This window comes from Hibiscus syriacus, unplaced genomic scaffold (assembly GCF_006381635.1).
Source record: "Hibiscus syriacus cultivar Baekdansim isolate YM2019G1 unplaced genomic scaffold, ASM638163v2 tig00010263_pilon, whole genome shotgun sequence".
Taxonomy (NCBI): Eukaryota; Viridiplantae; Streptophyta; class Magnoliopsida; order Malvales; family Malvaceae; genus Hibiscus; species Hibiscus syriacus.
In genome coordinates this window covers 1,543,026-1,561,876 of record NW_024062210.1, presented here as the reverse complement: position 1 = coordinate 1,561,876, position 18,851 = coordinate 1,543,026, and the positions used below count along the sequence as shown (strand labels likewise).

At 31.8% G+C, this 18,851-nt stretch overlaps 2 protein-coding genes and 1 pseudogene across 2 annotated transcripts; 1 reads left to right on the top strand and 2 right to left on the bottom strand.

Moving 5' to 3' along the window:
- Positions 1–1,142: 1,142 nt before the first annotated feature.
- On the bottom strand, positions 1,143–2,440 carry LOC120203837 (protein PLANT CADMIUM RESISTANCE 12-like). Its single transcript, XM_039204000.1, has 4 exons — positions 2,198–2,440; positions 2,028–2,099; positions 1,673–1,882; positions 1,143–1,219 (listed from the first exon to the last, which is right to left on the bottom strand). The coding sequence occupies exons 1-4, from the start codon at positions 2,337–2,339 to the stop codon at positions 1,143–1,145; spliced, it is 501 nt and encodes a 166-aa protein (XP_039059931.1). The 5' UTR covers positions 2,340–2,440.
- A 2,365-nt stretch (positions 2,441–4,805) lies between these two features.
- LOC120203835 (probable carboxylesterase 6) lies at positions 4,806–5,852 on the top strand. Its single transcript, XM_039203999.1, has one exon. It carries the CDS (start codon positions 4,806–4,808, stop codon positions 5,850–5,852), a length of 1,047 nt encoding a protein of 348 aa, XP_039059930.1.
- A 6,572-nt stretch (positions 5,853–12,424) lies between these two features.
- Positions 12,425–18,010, bottom strand: LOC120203796 (annotated as a pseudogene).
- Between the last annotated feature and the right edge of the window lie 841 nt (positions 18,011–18,851).

The following is an 18,851-nucleotide window of genomic DNA, read 5'->3' as shown; positions in this document are numbered from 1 at the left end:
TTTTTTAAATATATTCAAAATATTGTTGATTTATTGTTGTAATTATTTATAATCTTTTTATTCATTAACTTATATATTTGTAATTAATTTTTAATATTGTTATCAAGATTCAATTTAGCAAAAGTTTGTGTTCCTTCCTATACGTAATCTATTATGATTTGATTTTAAATTAGGTATAATGATAAAATAAATTGTATGTAAAGTTTATTAAACAATCATTTTAATTTTTATCTTTTTTTGAGTATTTTGATCCTCAACGTTTTATTTTGGACAAAATATTTTTTTTAGATGAAAATCGTTAGTCAACAAACGAACAACACTCTAAAATATGAGTTTTTTAACACGAAAATGAAATATTAAGGCCAAGATGCTCCATAAAAAAGAATAAGGGCTAACATAACTATTTGGTTAAACGATCGAATATTTTTTTCCTAAATAAAATGTTGAGGGGACAAAACGTTCCAAAAAATAATATAGACGAAAAACAACTATTTAATCAAATGTTAGGATTTTTATTATTATATATTTAAATTATTTAAATAATCTATTATAATAATTAAGTGGGTAAACTTAGTATTCTACTCGTCACCGCATCAGTTATACATTTTTTTAAATTATCTCTTAATATTTGACAACATAATCGTTTAGACTATTTTTTTTAAAGCAAATTGGTCCTTAAAACTTCATTTTAGGGTAAAATATATCTGACTGAATAAAAATCATTAGTTGACAAACGATCAAAGCTTCATGCTAACGTAGCATGTCCACATAGGATGCCACATTAATTTAATGAAGGGCAACTAAAATAAAACTGAACGATAATGTTAATAAAAAAATGTTAATAGTTAAGCAACTAAACAAATAATTTACTTAATTTTTTTATCACTCTTTATTTAAATTCCAACATGGAGGGAATGAAATATATATAAAAACATATATATACTAGATTTTATGACATGTGAAATGTTATTATGAGAAAACTATAAAAATAAACAGAAAATAAATGCCACAAAACATAGTAATTGAATGGAACTTTAAAAAAGAACTAAATATACTTTCAATTAGATTTTTTTATTAATGAAAATTGAATTTATTTCACTAATTGAATTATGTCATTTGATTTATGATACTAATTCAATAAATCATTTTATCATGCCTGGTACCACAATCGGAGGAGTCGCTCCATCTTTCATCCACTTAGCTAAATTGCCCTCCCAACCTATTAAAAATTAAAATGGTAAAAAAATAATGAATTAGAGTTTTAGGATGAAACTGCATCCACAATGGTAAGACAAAAAGGTCGACTCAAATTCGAGATTAAGGTGAAAAATCTTTGACCTTACCCGATTCGAAGTAATTTTTTCATTAAATTCAGAGATATTGCTATAATACTCCGCTTTCTATAATTTTTAATTAGGTTTTTATTTTATCGAATAAAAATAATTTTTATATATTTATGTTGGATACAAATTTTGACTCAGAAAAATTTAGGTTGGATCAAGTTCGAGTGGATGGATATGTTCCTCAGATTCGTTCAAGTAAATTGTATATACTTCTCGAATTTGATCGGATTCAAGTGGAGAATGTATACTTGTTGAATCATATTGGGTTGATAAAAAACTCGAACCAGCTACCATCTCTATGTATACAACGTGGTATTGCCATAAATTACCTAAGGAAGGGTCGGCTCCACGAGTTCGTAGTTCTCGGTGTTCTTGACAAAGAGCGCACCACATGCACAAAACGTGAGTGGCCCAATCCGGAAACGGTGACTCCGGCAACGAGAAGTGTTGCCTCAGCTTCGTCCGGTTTTTCGACCCCAATATCCATCCAAATAGCACGACCCCTGAGGCAACGTGGAGGAGGCTGGCCGATCTGCAGGCTGCTCATGCAACTTATAATAAGGAAAATCATCGCATATTAGATTTATTGCATTAGCAATTCCAAATCCCAACTCAGAGTTGTTAATTACCAGTCATAAAATTTCAAGACCGAAACTTGATCAGATAACCAAAGAGTTTACTTACCTATTTCTCCTCTATTGATAACCTCGGAATTTTGTCCCATAGTGATGCAAGGACATATACCGGTAAACAAACCTTCAACAAAAACACCGAATCCAACACGACAATAAACGAAGAACATGGAACGAAAAGAAAAAAAAGTAAATAATTTTTAAGGGATTTTCTGAATTTACAATTATAAACATCTCCGTAACACTCGCAAATACCGGTTGTCCACAATCCTTCGGGCAAGGGCTTCATGTATGCTCGAGATGACAATGATTCCGGGTCTGGTCTGAAAACTGGGACTGAAACTTCGTGTTTATGAAGAAACATTTCAGCTTTCTGCTGCAAGCAACAACATAAACTCGAAGCGAAAACGGGGATTCTCAAAGCATTGTTGTAATGTTTTCTTCCCTTCCGGAATCTGGGTTTTTGTTTTCTGTTGAGTTTTCACTGTTTGAAATGTTTCCACACTGATTTTATTCTCTCTTTTTTACCTTGATCCTTCAAATTCAAACGATGCTTTGAAACTAGGTATAATTATTTAATGAATTGTACCCTGTTGAAGAAAGCTACCTTGATGATTAGAATTTTGTGTTGAAATGTGAAAGATTTAAGGTTTGTGATTGGTGATGTCAAGGAAAAACTATTCCTTAAGGATTAATGATTTGAAATATGGATGGAATTAAAAGGTTTGTCATTGTGTGCCTTTAATTAGGGTATGAACAAAGGACCTTTGAGATATAATGCGAAGAATTTGCATGACCCCATATGCAAACCTTGGGGACATCTATAATAAGCAGCCTTCCCATCCAACGTAAATTATCCAAGGCCGAATCTAGAGATTTAGATAGATTGTATTCTCTGTCAAAGAAATAGGAAGAAGGCGGTAATGGAAAATAGGATTCTATAAATTAAACTGATATAATATTAAATACGGAGTAACTTATATATATATATATATATATATATAGTGATTCAATAAACCTGTACTAATGTATATTTTGATGCGTGAGGTTGAGACAGATTGAGTTTTGGCAGAGAAATAAAGAATTGGTTATTGGGATTTTTTATCAAACACGTAGAGTGGGCGATGTTATTGAGGGGCAACTCCACTCTCTGTCTATTCTTCAACCAAATTTTCTAAAGTAATGCCTATTTACTTCAACCAAATCTTCAATCAAACACCTATGCCTATTTACTTCCCTCCGTAATGCTTCAATGCCCTTCCCTTTCCACTTGTATTGACTTGAAACATCCTAAAACAAAAAGGAGCTCAGCTCACACTTTAAACTCGCCTAAGTCAGCGGCAGTATGATCATGCAGTGTAGACATAGAATTCGTGGCATAAAGTTAGATGCATCTAATTGTTTTAGTGGGTACTTTCGATGGTAGTGGAGATAAGACGTTGAAATTACCGATGGATGGGGCTGGATTCCAATGTGGAATGATCAATAAATTTATAGCCATGGAATTCTGGAATCCGATCAACAAATATAGAAAGAAAAGTCAGACTTTGAGGCTTCCCTCGACTTCTATTTTAATAATCTTTAATAGAATACCCAAGACCATCTCCATTTAATTAAGGGTTACTTCTACAAATCACCACTCGACTTTTCTCTCTCATATTTTGGTCACCGAGGTTTAATTTCTTTTTAATTTTATAACTAAACTTTTTGATTTTCTCATGCTTTAGTCACTTGGCTGATTATCTATCTAATTATGTGCTTACTTGGATTTTTTTATTAATTTTTATCGAAAGTTTGAAAGAAATTTTGAGACTTTGGTCGAGTTTCTTTGAGAAACTAAATCACAATGCTTGTAGAGGAAGAAAGTGTTGGGAGTGATATGTCAAAAAATGGTGGTTCAATATATTAAAATTTTCGAAAGATAAATTCATAAAGCTTGGAGTGTTTGTCAGATAAACGGATACGAAATTCATGCTCAGCTGGACAAGATGACTTTGATGAAAAAAATTGGGACTCATCGATCTCTAGCGATAATGACGAGTGGTGGTTAGAATGGTGGACATCATGATGGTCGGAATATAAGTTTGATTCAGGATAGGAAGAGAAAGGGAGAGAAAAAAGAAGAAAGAAGAAAGAAGAAGAATAAGAAAGAAGAAAATGATGGAAAAAGAAAAAAAAATTATAGGAGTCATTTTGATTTAAATTTGATTTTATGTAGGGATCCAAAACGATATCGTTTTAGTGTAAATTATTATGTCATAACATTGTTAATTATTTAGCGATAGAGTAACCAACACAAAAGTAATTTAAAAGTCAAGTTATTGTATTAAAAAATTTAAATTTTAATAATCAAAATAGGGGTGAGAACAAAGTTGAGTGATGAAAAAAATAACTTACCCTTTAATTAATCACAACTACTCTTAAATGCCAAAGTAAACATGTTTTTAATATGCAATTAAACCGACCCAAATTTGTTGAATAAAATGTTCTGTAACGTTATTTATTGCATGTTATAACAAAATCTTCAATTAATATAATATATTTCCTAATCTTACAAAGCGTTGCGGCCCTCCAACCCACCAAGATTGAAAGTGCTTTACAACGAAGGTGAGTCAGATCATCCCATAAGATTCACTCGACCCCTACACGCTTTGGTTCCACGTGAAGAAATGTGGCTAGTTCCCAGTTGCCCACTTGGCATCGATTTATGGGACAATCTTCTATATTCTCTCTTTTCATATTATCATCTTGTTTAATTTTCCTATATAACCTATCCAAAATAACAAACAATCCAAATTATAACTTCACTTCCTTTTGATACATAATTTATATGAGAAGAATACGGATGGCTACTACCATTGCTGTGGATCCAAGTTTAAGCATGCAAATTGTGAGAGGCGGCTCGAATCAACACGGTGCTGTGGTTGAAGAAATTCAAGGACTGATTAAAGTGTACAAAGATGGACATACGGAGAGACCACAAATTGTTCCATGTGTTAGCCCGACATTGCCTCCGGTGTTTGGTGTGACGACGAAAGACTTTGTCGTCGACGAGTTCACCGATGTTTGGGCACGTTTTTATGTTCCAAAATCGAACGGGAAGCTCCCTTTGGTCGTTTACTTTCACGGTGGAGGGTTCTGTGTTGGCTCGGCTGCTTGGAGTTGCTACCATGGTTTTCTAGCAAAACTAGCTGCCGAAGCTCGTTGCTTGATCGTCTCGGTTAATTATCGGTTAGCCCCCGAAAACCGACTTCCGGCTGCTTATGAAGATGGGGTCAAGTGTGTTACGTGGCTAAAACATGAAGTTGTAAAAGGGTCAAGTGAATGGTGGTCTAAGCAGTGCGATTTGAGTAGCGTCTTCTTAGTCGGTGATAGTGCTGGTGCCAACATTGCACATAATGTGGCAACGAGACTCTGCTTTGATAATCCTTACCCTTTGATTCTCAAAGGCATTATCTTAATACAACCGTTCTTCGGAGGCGAAACGCGTACTGAATCCGAAAAAAACACGGTCCAATCTCCTCGGTCTTCCCTCAGCTTGTCGGCTTCCGACACATATTGGCGATTGGCATTGCCGTGTGGTGCCAACCGGGACCATCCATGGTGCAATCCGTTGGGAAAAGGGTCGGCGAAAATGGAAGAGACGAGGCTTTTGCCGACCTTAGTGTGCATATCGGAGATGGATATATTGAGGGATCGGAATCTGGAGTTTTGTGGTGCTTTGGCTAAAGCAGGGAAGAAGGTGGAACATGTTTTATATAAAGTTGTTGGCCATGCATTTCAGGTTCTTAGCAAGTCTCAAATCTCACTAACTCGAACCAATGAAATGATTGCTCATATCAAGGCCTTCGTCTCTGCTGATTATTGTCCTCTGTAAATTCATATTGAAACCTGAAGAGCTTTTTTCCTACTTAATTATAGATTTACTAATAATAACCTGAAAATTCATGTCAATGAAATGATTGCTCATATAAATGTTTGATAATAATATTTTAAATAAATAGTATTTTTGTCACCTTTTTAAAGAAAATAATTTTTATTAATAAATATATAATTAACTTTATGTGTAGTTTATTATTTTCCGAATTTGATTGAGGGTCATATATGGGGTTCGATGGATGTAACCAAAAAGGAAAGGCTGATTACAGTGCAGTGGGTACGCACATAAGGTATGGACGAGGGGCCCCTAATTCATAGATAAGAATAACAGCCTTCCTCATTGCTGTGAGTGGTGGATTTAATTATTAGTTCTTCATGAATAAGTAGCTTGTACGTCTTAACCATTGGACATACCAAAAGCTATGTTTCTTTCGTCACATAAATATAAGTAATTTTTTATTTTCATCATTAAAGTTTCAAAAATAACGAAATAATCATTAACACTATTGTTTCTATAATAAATCAATCATTCTATCGTTAACAATAATTAATCGTATATATTCAAGTAAAATATATGTAAATGTTGATTGCCATATTTGTTACGAGTCACTTGCTTGTTAAGTTAAGTCATCATTAAATGATGTTGTTAGTTAAAGGTATCAACGTGATTGATGGAGTAAGAGTGTAAATAAATCGAGTTTGAATGAATAAAGTTACGATTGTGTTTGTTTATTTATTTTTAAAAGTGTTCATGTTCGATTTGTATTTGTTTAAATTTTCAATATAACATTTGTGTTTGCTTATTTATTTTTAAAGGTGTTCGTGTTCTTTCGCTTAGTGTTTGTGAACATGTTCATTTAACGTTCGTGAACATACTCGTTTAACGTTCTTGAACATGTTTATTTAACTTTCATGAGCATGTTTGCTTGATTTTCTTGAGCATGTTCATTTAATGCCCGTTTAACATTAATGGACATGCTTATTTAATGCTAGTAAATATATTTGTTTAACGTTTGTTTAATGTTCATCAACCAACACTCTCTTTTTAGCCATTTCTTTGCAAGCCAAAGAAAAATGATGAAATTACATCAATAATCCTTACTTTTCTTATGTTTCACAATTAGATAATCCAAAATCCACCTTATATTTAATTTAGTCTCTATCTTTACAAATATTTAAAAATTTTAAAAAAAGAAAAGAAAAGGAGATTCGAGTAAATAAGCTTATAAACAAGTCAATAAACGAGTTTGTTCATGAACTTAAACAAATTGGAGACACCTATATTATTATTCATTCATTTATTAAGCAAACATAAAAATTTGTTTGTATTTATTTAACTTTATAAACAAACATTATACGAAATGTTCACAAAGAATACGTGGATCGCTCTATTTATTTATACCCTTAGATGGAGCAAACGTTTTGGAACTTAATTGGACTAAAAGAAAGTTTCAATATGAAAACGAGAAATTAATATATTTTATGAGTTAGTTTTGCGGATAAAGTAAAGTAGCCAGTATCGTATTAATGGGTATATTATATTTTATCAGTACTTAATATTTCGAGATGTATTAATGTATTTTTTTTTTGAATTTATCAATATTTCTTAAAAAAATTAATATATAAAAATATTTATAAATATCAAATAATTAAGATTAAATGAAGTTTAAATATAACATATTCATCTAATAAACTTCGGAAATATAATAATTCAACAAGTTTAAAATAAACAAAGAAAAAAATCAACGTTTTTAGTAACAATAACAAAATTTGAACTTTCTATATCAATATTTATTTTTATAAGTTATACATTAATATTTATATACTATAATTGGCGACCTCTTGATCCAGGTATTGTCAATATTTATGTTAAGTTTGCTCCTCGTGATTGTAATACTGTGGCCCATGAACTGGCTTCGAGGGCTCTTCGTTCTGGACATTCATTGTTTTTTGACTCGATTTGTCCCGAGATAATTTATATGACTATACTGACTGATATTGGTTTAAGTTAATATATGTTTGGATACTTTTCTCCCTACTAGGAATATTAGAGTTTTAGCCGAGGTTCGTTTCTTTTAGAAAAAAATATATAATATAATTAAATTTAGTGAAATATATATTTTTTATATTATAATAAAATTATCTTCTTTTCCATAATAAAAAGTTAAAAAAGTATTTTATTGAAGAGTTCTCGAATCTAAATACAATAAATAAGCATTTTAATCGAAATTATTCACATCCTTACACAATAGAAACTTCTGTCTATGGAGATGTAGTAGATGAAACGCTCAATTTTACAGTGGCATATATAAATAATTTACAAATCAATTCAGTTACAATTGTCTTATATTACAAGCTCGTTCAATCTGAATATGTGTCTTCAAACCCAAAATAACACAGTATTTTGTCCAATTTTTTTGTATATAAATATGGGATGAATACAATATCTGTTCAAAGACTCTCGACCCATTGAATTTTGTCTAAAATTCAAAAAATAAAAATTGCAGATCAGTAAGTAAATAAAAATGAATAAATATATATAATACTTTCGTCAAATGTTTGGTTAATAAATATAAATGGAAGTAGACAGCATATATGGGACCATGTATACATATAAAAGTAGTTTTGGTTAATGAAAGTACCACCACTCTAACCCTGGTTTTAAGGTCTGAGGTCGAGGTTTTGGACAACCTCGTTGATGGTACCTTAATGTTGTGGTCCATGCCTTCATGTTCTTGCTCAAATGAATGTTCCACATTCCCTGCAAAACCAAAAAAAAACATGTTGTTTGTTTGTCCAGAAAGGATCAAGGATTTATGTCTAAAAATTATTAACCTAAATTTTTTTTCTCTTCATGCATGATAAAATAAATCCTAAATGATGATTAAGGCCACCATTTCTAAATTCGAGGATACGTAAATATTAAGATTTAAATCCTAAATATTAATATTAATCTATCGCATGGGCCAAATGAGTTAGACTCCAACTCTCCAAGTTCGATGATTGTATCCTGTTAATTTGATAATTTAGAGGTGGTAAGAAATAAATAAAAATTATTCAGAAATAAATAAAAAATATTCAGTATTATATATATATATATATATATAGGGATATGATATTATTGCACAATGTAAAACTATTTTAGCTTTATATAGATTTAAGATCGTTGGGTTATTAAAAATAGATGACTAAGTAAATAATAGAAAATGAGAAAATATTTATTGAAATTGTTTGGGAACGAGAATATATATATATATATATATATATATACCTGTTGAGTTTGGGAATGAGAAATGTGTAGGGTTTGTGTTCTTTGTTGGTGGGTTGTTTTTAGGGACATACATAGAATTTAATGTTAGCGTAGAGAACTTATAAAATTTTGGGACGAAAATATATTATCAATACAAAATATAAATAAAATACCTAAGTATATGGGAATTTAAAATTTTTAAGGAGACAATTGTCTTGTCAACCTTCCTCGGTCGATCACTGGACTTGCTTCCATACTTCTTCCACCAAGACGACAACATGGTTGAATATAGAGAGGGAATAAGTGTATTTACCGAAAAATCATCCTACTTTTTTTATTTAAGTGTAATATAATTTTTTAGAAAATTTTATCGATCTAGCACTCTTTGCAGAAAGACGCAAATCTTACCCCCACGTGATTCCACATCAGCATCATCCGTTCCTTTTTGGGATGGATGCTAGTTCCATAAAAATTTATGAAACAGTATCTAACATGTAATTAATTTATGTTAGGATGATTTTTGTGTAAAAATGCCACGAAATATTAAGGAAGTAATTGTGTTTTGTTTGTTAGGAAAAAGATAAAATCTAATTAGCTAATCATTTTCATTTATTGTCTTCTAAAAAAATAAGTCCTAGGACCATAAATTATTAAAATAATGAATCAATTATCAAAATAAAAATATAATAATAAAAAATATTTTTTTGAAAAATCAATGATGAAAATAAAATATATTAAAATATTTGGTATAATTATAACTCATATATTTTCAATTATTATATTAAAAATCAATTATAAATTATGATAAAATATTTTTCGTTATTATCATCATCATCGACCAATTAATGGAGTATATATATGAGTTATAATTCAAATTAATCATTTATTTTGCTATTATTCAAATTAATTAAAAAAAATTATGGTAAAATGTTTCTAAAAGAAAAGTATAAATACATACATGAAAATCTAAAGATTTTCCTTTCTTTTGTGTTACTCTCTAAACTTGTAACAAAATTCAATAAAAAAGAAGAAGATAAAACTAAAAAATATCACCTATATATTTAAAATATTCTTTATAATATTAATTTTAAAAAATATAAAATAAATATAAAATAATAATTTTATTAAAAATAAATACACATTATTAATTGTTGTTAAAAATAATAATTAATGAATAATAATTCATTTGATCCCTTAATTGTAATTAAAAGTTTATTTTAATTTTTTTTATATTTTTAAACAAATAATTTTAAAAGTCAATAAATTTTTAAAAAATATATGAAATTTATAATTTTTAAATTATAAAATATTTATCATCATCATCATCTTAAAAAAGAAATACTAGTTATAAAACGTTTATAAAATTATTCATATTTTAAATTACTTACTCTCAAAGTTTTCCTATACTAGACTATACGTATAGGATTTTGAAAGGGTCAAAAAGACATTAGAAAGTGCCAAGTGGTAATTGATATACATAATTGTATTGTGTAATTTCATGCAAAAACCAAATTTGTCGAGTTATAAAATAATTTGAAAAAAAGATTTAAAGATTTTAATACATAAATTTTTTTGCGCAAAAAAATGAAATAAAGTTTACGTTTTTACACAAATATTACTCTAATAAAAATTAATTACCTGTTTTAAGTACCGTTTAAAAAAATTACGAATCTAGCACCCATTCCAGAAAAGCGCGAAATATCTTCTAAAATGATGTCTGACACATAAATAAAAAAATAGGGTGATTTTTCGGTAAATACGCCAAGAGAATATGCATGAAGTGGAAGGTTGTAATGTTATACAGGAGGGGAATATGCAAGGATTTTTGTGGTTGGACTGAATGAGGTTTAACCACCAAATTATATTTATATAATTGGTCTCTGTCTTACTTTTACTCTACCAGTAATTGAATATAAGGAAAGGCGTAAGATTTTATATTTGGGTCCTTTCAATCAATCTTTGGTTAAATAATACTAACACTGTTAACTTTGGGAAGGATATTCAGCCAGATGTTGAAAGGATTTTCATATCAAAGATTGTACGATTGTTTGATCTGTTTACGATATGTTTGGATACTTGAGGTGGGAAATTTGGCTCCGTCATCCTCGTTTTATTTTCTTGTCAACTGAGAAATTTATTATGTATATATTTCAACAGAAAATAAAAGAAAAGTGAGACTGGGATGGCAGATGGTAGGTGAAGACCGTCGATGCTATTAATATATTGATCTTTTTCGGTTTGATAGAGTAACTTTTTCATTGAATTACTTGAACCTAAAAGTATTTCTTAAATTGATGATAGCTGTATTGGTATGACATTTCGAAAATTGAATTACATTATGAAATAGAAACCTGTTAGTGCTATATATCAAATGTGATATTGACTAATCAAATATTGATGTAACTGTTATATGTTATACTGTGATTATTCGTTGAAATTATGTGTTAATGTTAGAAACTAATTCGAAAAATATTTTCGAGTTCAGATAATAAAGTGATTAAAGAAAAAGATATCAAATTCAGAAAGATTGTCAAATTCAAGTGCCAATTGATATATTAAACTTCTAAAATGGATTTATTTTTAAACTTTTTACTTTTACTAAAAAATAATTAAAGTTTGGGTGGGCATTTCCAAAGGAGATATAAAAATTTGAGTTACTCGAATCTTATTTAAACATCATTAGGGATGGCAAAAAAAAATCGAATCCGTCGGGTAAAACCGAAAACCGAATTAAATAGGTCGGGTTCGGAGATGATAAATGGGGACGGAGACGGGGAAAACCGAATTTTTTAAACGGGGACGGGTTTGGTAATCCTTGCCCCGAATACCCGAATACCCGGCCCTATAAATATTAAAAATAATTATTATATATATATATATATATATATATATAATATTAATAAATTTAATTTAAATAACCGACCCGTTTAAATAACCGTTTATGCTAAACGGGAATGCCCGTTTTCCCGTGGTTTTTCCCGATTACCCGATGGAAATCACCGTTTAAATCCCCGCGATTTTTTAAGCGGGGACGGGTACGGGGGACCAATCTCCGGCCCGAAGCTGCCCCATTGTCATCCCTTCATCTTAGTTTAATTTTAATTAATCATGAGATTAACCGAGAAACTAAAATTTTAATAAAACAAAAAATATAGCTTTCTACAAGCCACCCGCAGGCCGCAGGCACAATAGACAAAGCAGCAGCAATAATTCAATAATCAGTCGGAAAAAGCATAAGCCAAAACCAACCTAGCTAGCAAAATACCACCCAGAAAAGTGGTCTTCGACAGTTAAATCTTAGAAATAAATCCAGTTTAGGGGTACCTCGACAGCGTTTAATGATCAATTGACTGAAGTCCTCGGCTTGCAAAATAACGAACATCCACGTCAGGGTCCTCGCTCAGCTCAACCAAGCATGACCGAATCGTTGACTCCACCACCTATTTGCATCAATCATTTGGCCAACAGAAACAAAATGCAAAATGTTATCAAGAGGAGAGAATCAGAACGAATGGAAAAAGGAGGTCAAGTTTGTTCGAAATTGGAATACTAACAGACTTATCAACGATAGGAATGAAAGACTGCAAAACCTTTGCCACGTTAAACTTAATGTTGGCAACTCTGCAGAAAGCAAAATGCAGGCCATCGGTTAATGATCACTTGATTGGAATGCTGTATACATATATCATACTGAATTTTTGCTTATAAACCTGTCTCTTGATGCATCTACGACAACTGGCAGCAGTTTAGAACATGTTATTTCTGGGCCCATAACAGGAGCAAGTAAAGAAATGGACCAAAGAATGGTCATCCGATACAGATAGTGTGAAGTAGTAGCCATCTCTAGTAGCTGTTCACATGGCATTGAACTTCCATGTTAAAGAAAACTATAAACTTTGGTTTTTGACGGCCAAAAGCAACACGAAAACAATTAAAATATAAATTAAACAGAGGGGAAACATATACCTAACACAAAGCAAATGTCTGGTCAGTGGTATTATTAACAAGCCAAAGAAATCAAAAACTAAGCAAAAATCCACAATGGAGCTATAACATCATTTCTCACTACGTCCAAGTGAAGTAATGCACGGCTTAAAGGGAAAAAACTGACGGAAAAAAACAGTAAGGATGTAATTGATAGAACGAAAAGTGGAAGGCTGGATGGAAAGATGATGAGAAGTGGAAAGAAAATGAATTTTGTATGTTCTTGGGAATGGAAAAAAGTGAGGAATAAGGAAAATATCATAATTTTCCACCCTTGTTCACAAGATAACATTATTTCAAACTGAAACCATATGAGATAAAATGGAGATGTCAGTCATGTATGAAATACTTAGAAGATTATTCATCATAGTTAGATATTATGTTTAAACTTTAATTCACAAAGGCTATAATGGTACAATAATATCATTTTCAACTTTACAAAGTAATGGATTGAAAGAAAATATATTTTCTTTCAAGCTTTTCATCTTTTCAAATTTTTATCATTTTTTCTATCCACTCTACCAAGCAAAGTGCCAAAGCCTATAAGACCTAGAAGGGAATTCCTGTAAAAAATTGTAGTGCATAAGTTTTATGTTGTCACTGAGGATTCTCATAATACGAGCAAAAAGTGAAGGATTAGCACATGTATCTGTTAAGTTTCAGAAAATACTTTCTACTTTTTTGAGTAAGGACCAATTGTCAATATTATTGCACCGACCTGTGGAATAATGTGGTCCATTGCCCAATCTCGGCCAAATTCTTCAGCAAGGCGCTTTAAATTGTTAGCAGCTGCATCTCGAATAGAGTAAACCTGTAACAATACCAAAGCAAAAATAGTGCTTAGTTCAGAAATCACATCATTGTTTTAAAATCAGTAAATAAAATATTAACAAAACAGTGGATAAAGCATTCACTTATTTTTACTTCCCCTAGAAGCCAAAAATCTGTTCTTGGTCAATATCCAACAAGACTTAAAGAATAGCACTATTTAGAAGCCAATAGCATCATTACTTCCTCATATAATTAAGGTACATGTGGGTACTAAGGAAAACATAAAATATGGATGCATAACATCCATTTTACTTGAACTTGTGCAATATCAAACTAGACAAATTTTGGAAAAGAAGAATATATTGCAAACTAATCAACAACCTCAGGAATTACATTGTTTAATTATTTGAAATTTTTAAATTTCTTTTCCCATCATGAAACCTTCAATGGTAATACAACTACAAATTTTCATCTCATGTCTTCAGTCAATGCTCCATCAAAAGTATCAGTCTACTCACAAGAGATTAGATATACATTAAGGTTCTAAGACAACAATAAAAAGATTAAAAAATGTAATAAAACCTAAGGAGTACAGAAGTATAGTAAAAAAATGAAAATGAATAAATGAAAGAAAGAAGGCCTAATAAATAAAAGTAATAACTGCTTTAAACTTATAGCTATTACACATGCAAGATAAGAAGACACAAACCTTATCCTGCAACCATTGCATGCAAAGAGCACCAAGTTTATCATAAAAAAATCCAACACCCAACTGACTAGCCAATAATGGTATATACTCTATTATTGCAAGCCAAACCCTCCAATGTCTATCCTCAGCAAGCTCGACAATGGCTGGTAATAAGGATTGGGACAATAGATCAATTCCAATAACCTGAGAAAAAGAAGTTAATTTAAATGATTTGAAAGGTGCTTGAGAGAGGTTTACACGTAGAATGCACTAATAACATGTACACCAATTAACAAGTTTCAATCAAAATGAGTTTATTCAGTATTAATAGCCATTTGGAAAACACTGGTGCCATTGTGCTTCAGATGCTTTAAGTTTGACAAAGTTGAAATCTCGAGCAAAAACAAAAACAACCAAGAATGCAAAAACATTAGCAGATCACACACAGAGAAACAGTAGTGAGCTTCAAACTGTACCAAACCTGATTCACTTGATCAAGCTTGCTGATTATGTTCAGACGCACATCAGGAAACTCATCCTTCAAAAGAGAAAGAAATATTGGAAGAAGCTGCTCAATAGTAGCATCCTGCAAGGTCCATCAAATGAAGTTCAATAATCCAGTGAAAGCAATTTAAATCAGTATTTTGGTGCATCCAACATGAACATTGAGAAAACAACCACAAATCAATGAGAAAACCTTATGTCAGCCCAATCCCACTTGTTAGAAGAAAATCTATATTGGTAAAATCAATGACCTCTAGCTTGTATTCATATATCCTACATTACCAGCATAAAACAAACCGTGAAATTTTATAGGGTACTTCCCAATCGAGGAATTCTATGTTCTGACCTTTCCAAGGAAAGGAGCCATTCCCATGATAACTGAAGCCAAAGCAGAGCGTACATGTTGCGAAGAATCTGATGACAGTTCCTATGAAATGTATGTGCAATAAATAGAGCTCAGAAGACGGCCAATATTTAACACAATATGAAGCAAACAGTAGTTTGTTCTCTAACCATAAACAGTACCTTTACACAAGGAAGAATGTGTTGGGCTGCAAATTCTGGACTCAAAATTCAAGAAAACTTTGTTACTTTTCCTGCAGCTGCAATGCGAACTTCAGCCTCGTTATCACGAAGCAACCGCACATATGCAGGCACCAAATCAGCCCTGATGATCAAGGTATATAAAAGTAAGAAACAAAACCACATTAGGTTAGTGTGACACATAATCAAGAAAATATAATTACTGGCCAAAGCACAATTATAATCCTCCTAAACAATTGATCACGTGGTTGTGTAAGATAGTGATACATAAAGTTACATCCTAGTTTTGGTAAAGTGGAAACATTTCATTCATATAGCATTAGGATATGTTATCAGCAGCTTTGCAATACATAAATACCTGGTCGGCTCTGGTCCCACAGCTTCACAAAGTTCATATAACTGATTTGCAACCATATAACGCACACGCCAAGATTTATCCTGTTAATTACGTGAAATAGAACAAATATAAGTGCATGTAGAATTTCTTTTTATTTTTGAAAAAAAAATGTTTTCAAGCTTAAGATGCCAGAAATCAGTATAGAATATTTTTATATGCGACAGAATACTCAGGACAGTCAACAGAACTCCCACTCCACACCTTCTAAAAAGACTTAATTGAAGCATTAAATAGAATACATCATCCATATAACTACATGATAAATATTGCTAATGCAACTGAATAAAGTCTTCCTGACACTATTTAAGGACCGACTTTCAAACCTCAACCTCTGCAGTGTGACCATAACTTTATGTGGTGTGGGCATGATACCCCATGATCATGAAACATTACAAAAGTTATTCAATTATTACAATAAAATTACCAATAACCTGCTACAAAGCACTTGTGATACATGCCAACAATTAACTTTCCCACAAGACATGCCTTACAAAACTATCAAAAACAAAGACGATACAATTTGTAAAACTCACACAAAATCAAATGTAAACAGGAAAAATATACATGATCTACAGATATACCTGCGTGAAGCTGACAATTACAGGGAGAATGTGAGCTACACAATCCTGGGGTTCTAACAACTTTCCAAGAGCGGCACATCCCTCAACAGCCAATAACCGAACTGTATCTTGATCTGATACACAAATCAAAAAAGAAAATCTTGTGTTAACCAAAAACAAATTAATGTAAGAAAATATAAACAGTTCAGCTACTAATGCTTTCACTAAAACCATAAACAAAACCACTTATGTTTCCAAGCTTGGCATAAAACAATGCTTGATGAAATGTTTGAACAGGCCACAAAATTCAAAACATGGAGGAGAGCAGTGGGGATGCCAGTAGAGTAGAAGAAACAACTGAGCAGTATACATGTGTTTAAAGATAAAAAAGAAAATGTAACCTAAGTACGGAGATTTTCCACAATCAATCATGTCTCTATCATTCAACTTACCGTCTTGTGTAAGATTTTCCAATATTTGGATGATTTCAGACTTCAAATGAGCATATTCAACTGTTGCAGCAAATTTCCCCAGATTTGATGCAGCAGACCTTCTTACCATTGGCATAACATCTTGACACAATTGGCTGTATATTGACCGTAATTCTGTTTTCAACATCCCAGGGGCACTTGGATAAGCAAATATGAAATAGCCCACAGGAAGAAACCCGAGCAGTAAACCATTCACCAGAAGCCAGCCTCTGATGATTTAAAAATAAACAAATAAAGCATAAAAACAGGAAAGATAACATATGGCTACCAATTATCCTTACTATTACTTCAATTCCTTTCTGTTATGTTTACATTGTCCTTCATATTAGCAATGCTTCACAAACAGTTCAAAGTTGAGCGGCTCTTAAAATTCATCGTTTGCAGTTACCATAGTTTGATCAACTAAATTCAGAATTTCAATTTCAGATCTATACCGTACAGTTTTTGGCATGTAAAATATGTGCCTATAGCCTTAAATTTAGAGTTTTACTGTGAACAGAATCTAAATTTCAGAAAACAGTATGAAAAAAGGCATTAATTTAAATAATAGCAAATTAAAAAACAAAACATCTAACCTTAATTAGAGGAACAAACCAGTCAACCAAATCATTCTCCCTCATCTGAGATCCAATTCTGCATAACGAATCAACAGCTTTGTCCCTTACACAGGTTTCCTCAACAGTAAAAAGGGTTTCCAAAGGTGGCAGCAACACACGTGCATGCTCAACACCCCCAATGTAGGGAATAAACACTCCCAGCTCCCCATCCATTGCGAGAAGCACCTCATCATCGTCGTCATTGTTTTCACTCAGAAATGGAATCAATTCCTTCCTGGTTCGTTCCTCCCCAAGAACACGAGCGATTGTTGAAAGCCTACGGATTGAGTTTAAACTAAGCTGGATGTCATCATTTTTTAGCTCATCTATCAGGACAGCCATTGGATACAACGGTTCTTCAACCATAGCCATTTTATTCCAATATATGCAGCTTCAATTAACTATTTATATCTGAGGACCTACAGAAAGAAAGAAAAAAAACTCGTTACCCGTCGTTAATTACCAATCATTTAAATTTTATAACATGCAGTAAAAGTGTTCCATCCTTTGATCCTTAAATCTCACGATTCAATAATGCTTTTGTGGCCGTAGCCCGTATTCGTAGATCTTACAAGCACTTAAAACAGATAAAAGTTGATAAACAGATCAATCCCAAACAAACACCGGGAAATTCAATACCAGAAAGCGAACAAATTTAACCCAAAAAAAGGCGAGGAGTAATAGAGTATTATAATAATATATCTTAGCTGAGAAATGCAGGAAAAATTTTAAAAACCACGGCCTTGTCTGGATGTGGAGAAAAAGAAAAGCAAAGCGAATGGACTTTGAAATTATAAAATACTCGGCAGCTAAGATCGGGAGATAGCAACATTAACTAACAGAGGTTGAAAAAACTCCAAATTAATAACTAAAAATATCAATATTTATTTATGAAACAAAATGAAAATGCTAGCAACTGGCGATAAAACTAAGAAATGGAGAGATGTAATCTTACCGATCTAGACGCCTTCCCGCCGGCTGTTTCTCAAAATATAGAGAGTATGAGAATGAAATATTTTGCATTTTGGTTTGAGAAAATAACCTCTGTAACCAAAAAATGTCTTATAATATACGATTTTAACTAAATTTTTTTGATTTACCAAAATGACCAACTAAATCGCAATGCGATCGATAATTCGCAACGCGATATCTGGTATCACAAATCAGTTTCTAGATTCGCAACGCGATTCTAATTATCGCATTGCGATTTCCC

Coding starts and splice junctions, on each gene's coding strand:
- LOC120203835 (XM_039203999.1), top strand. CDS start 4,806: ATGAGAAGAATACGGATGGCTACTACCATTGCTGTGGATCCAAGTTTA.
- LOC120203837 (XM_039204000.1), bottom strand. CDS start 2,339: ATGTTTCTTCATAAACACGAAGTTTCAGTCCCAGTTTTCAGACCAGAC. Junction 2,100..2,197: donor TTACGGAGATGTTTATAATT/GTAAATTCAGAA, acceptor TTTTTGTTGAAG/GTTTGTTTACCGGTATATGT. Junction 1,883..2,027: donor TATCAATAGAGGAGAAATAG/GTAAGTAAACTC, acceptor TTGCATGAGCAG/CCTGCAGATCGGCCAGCCTC.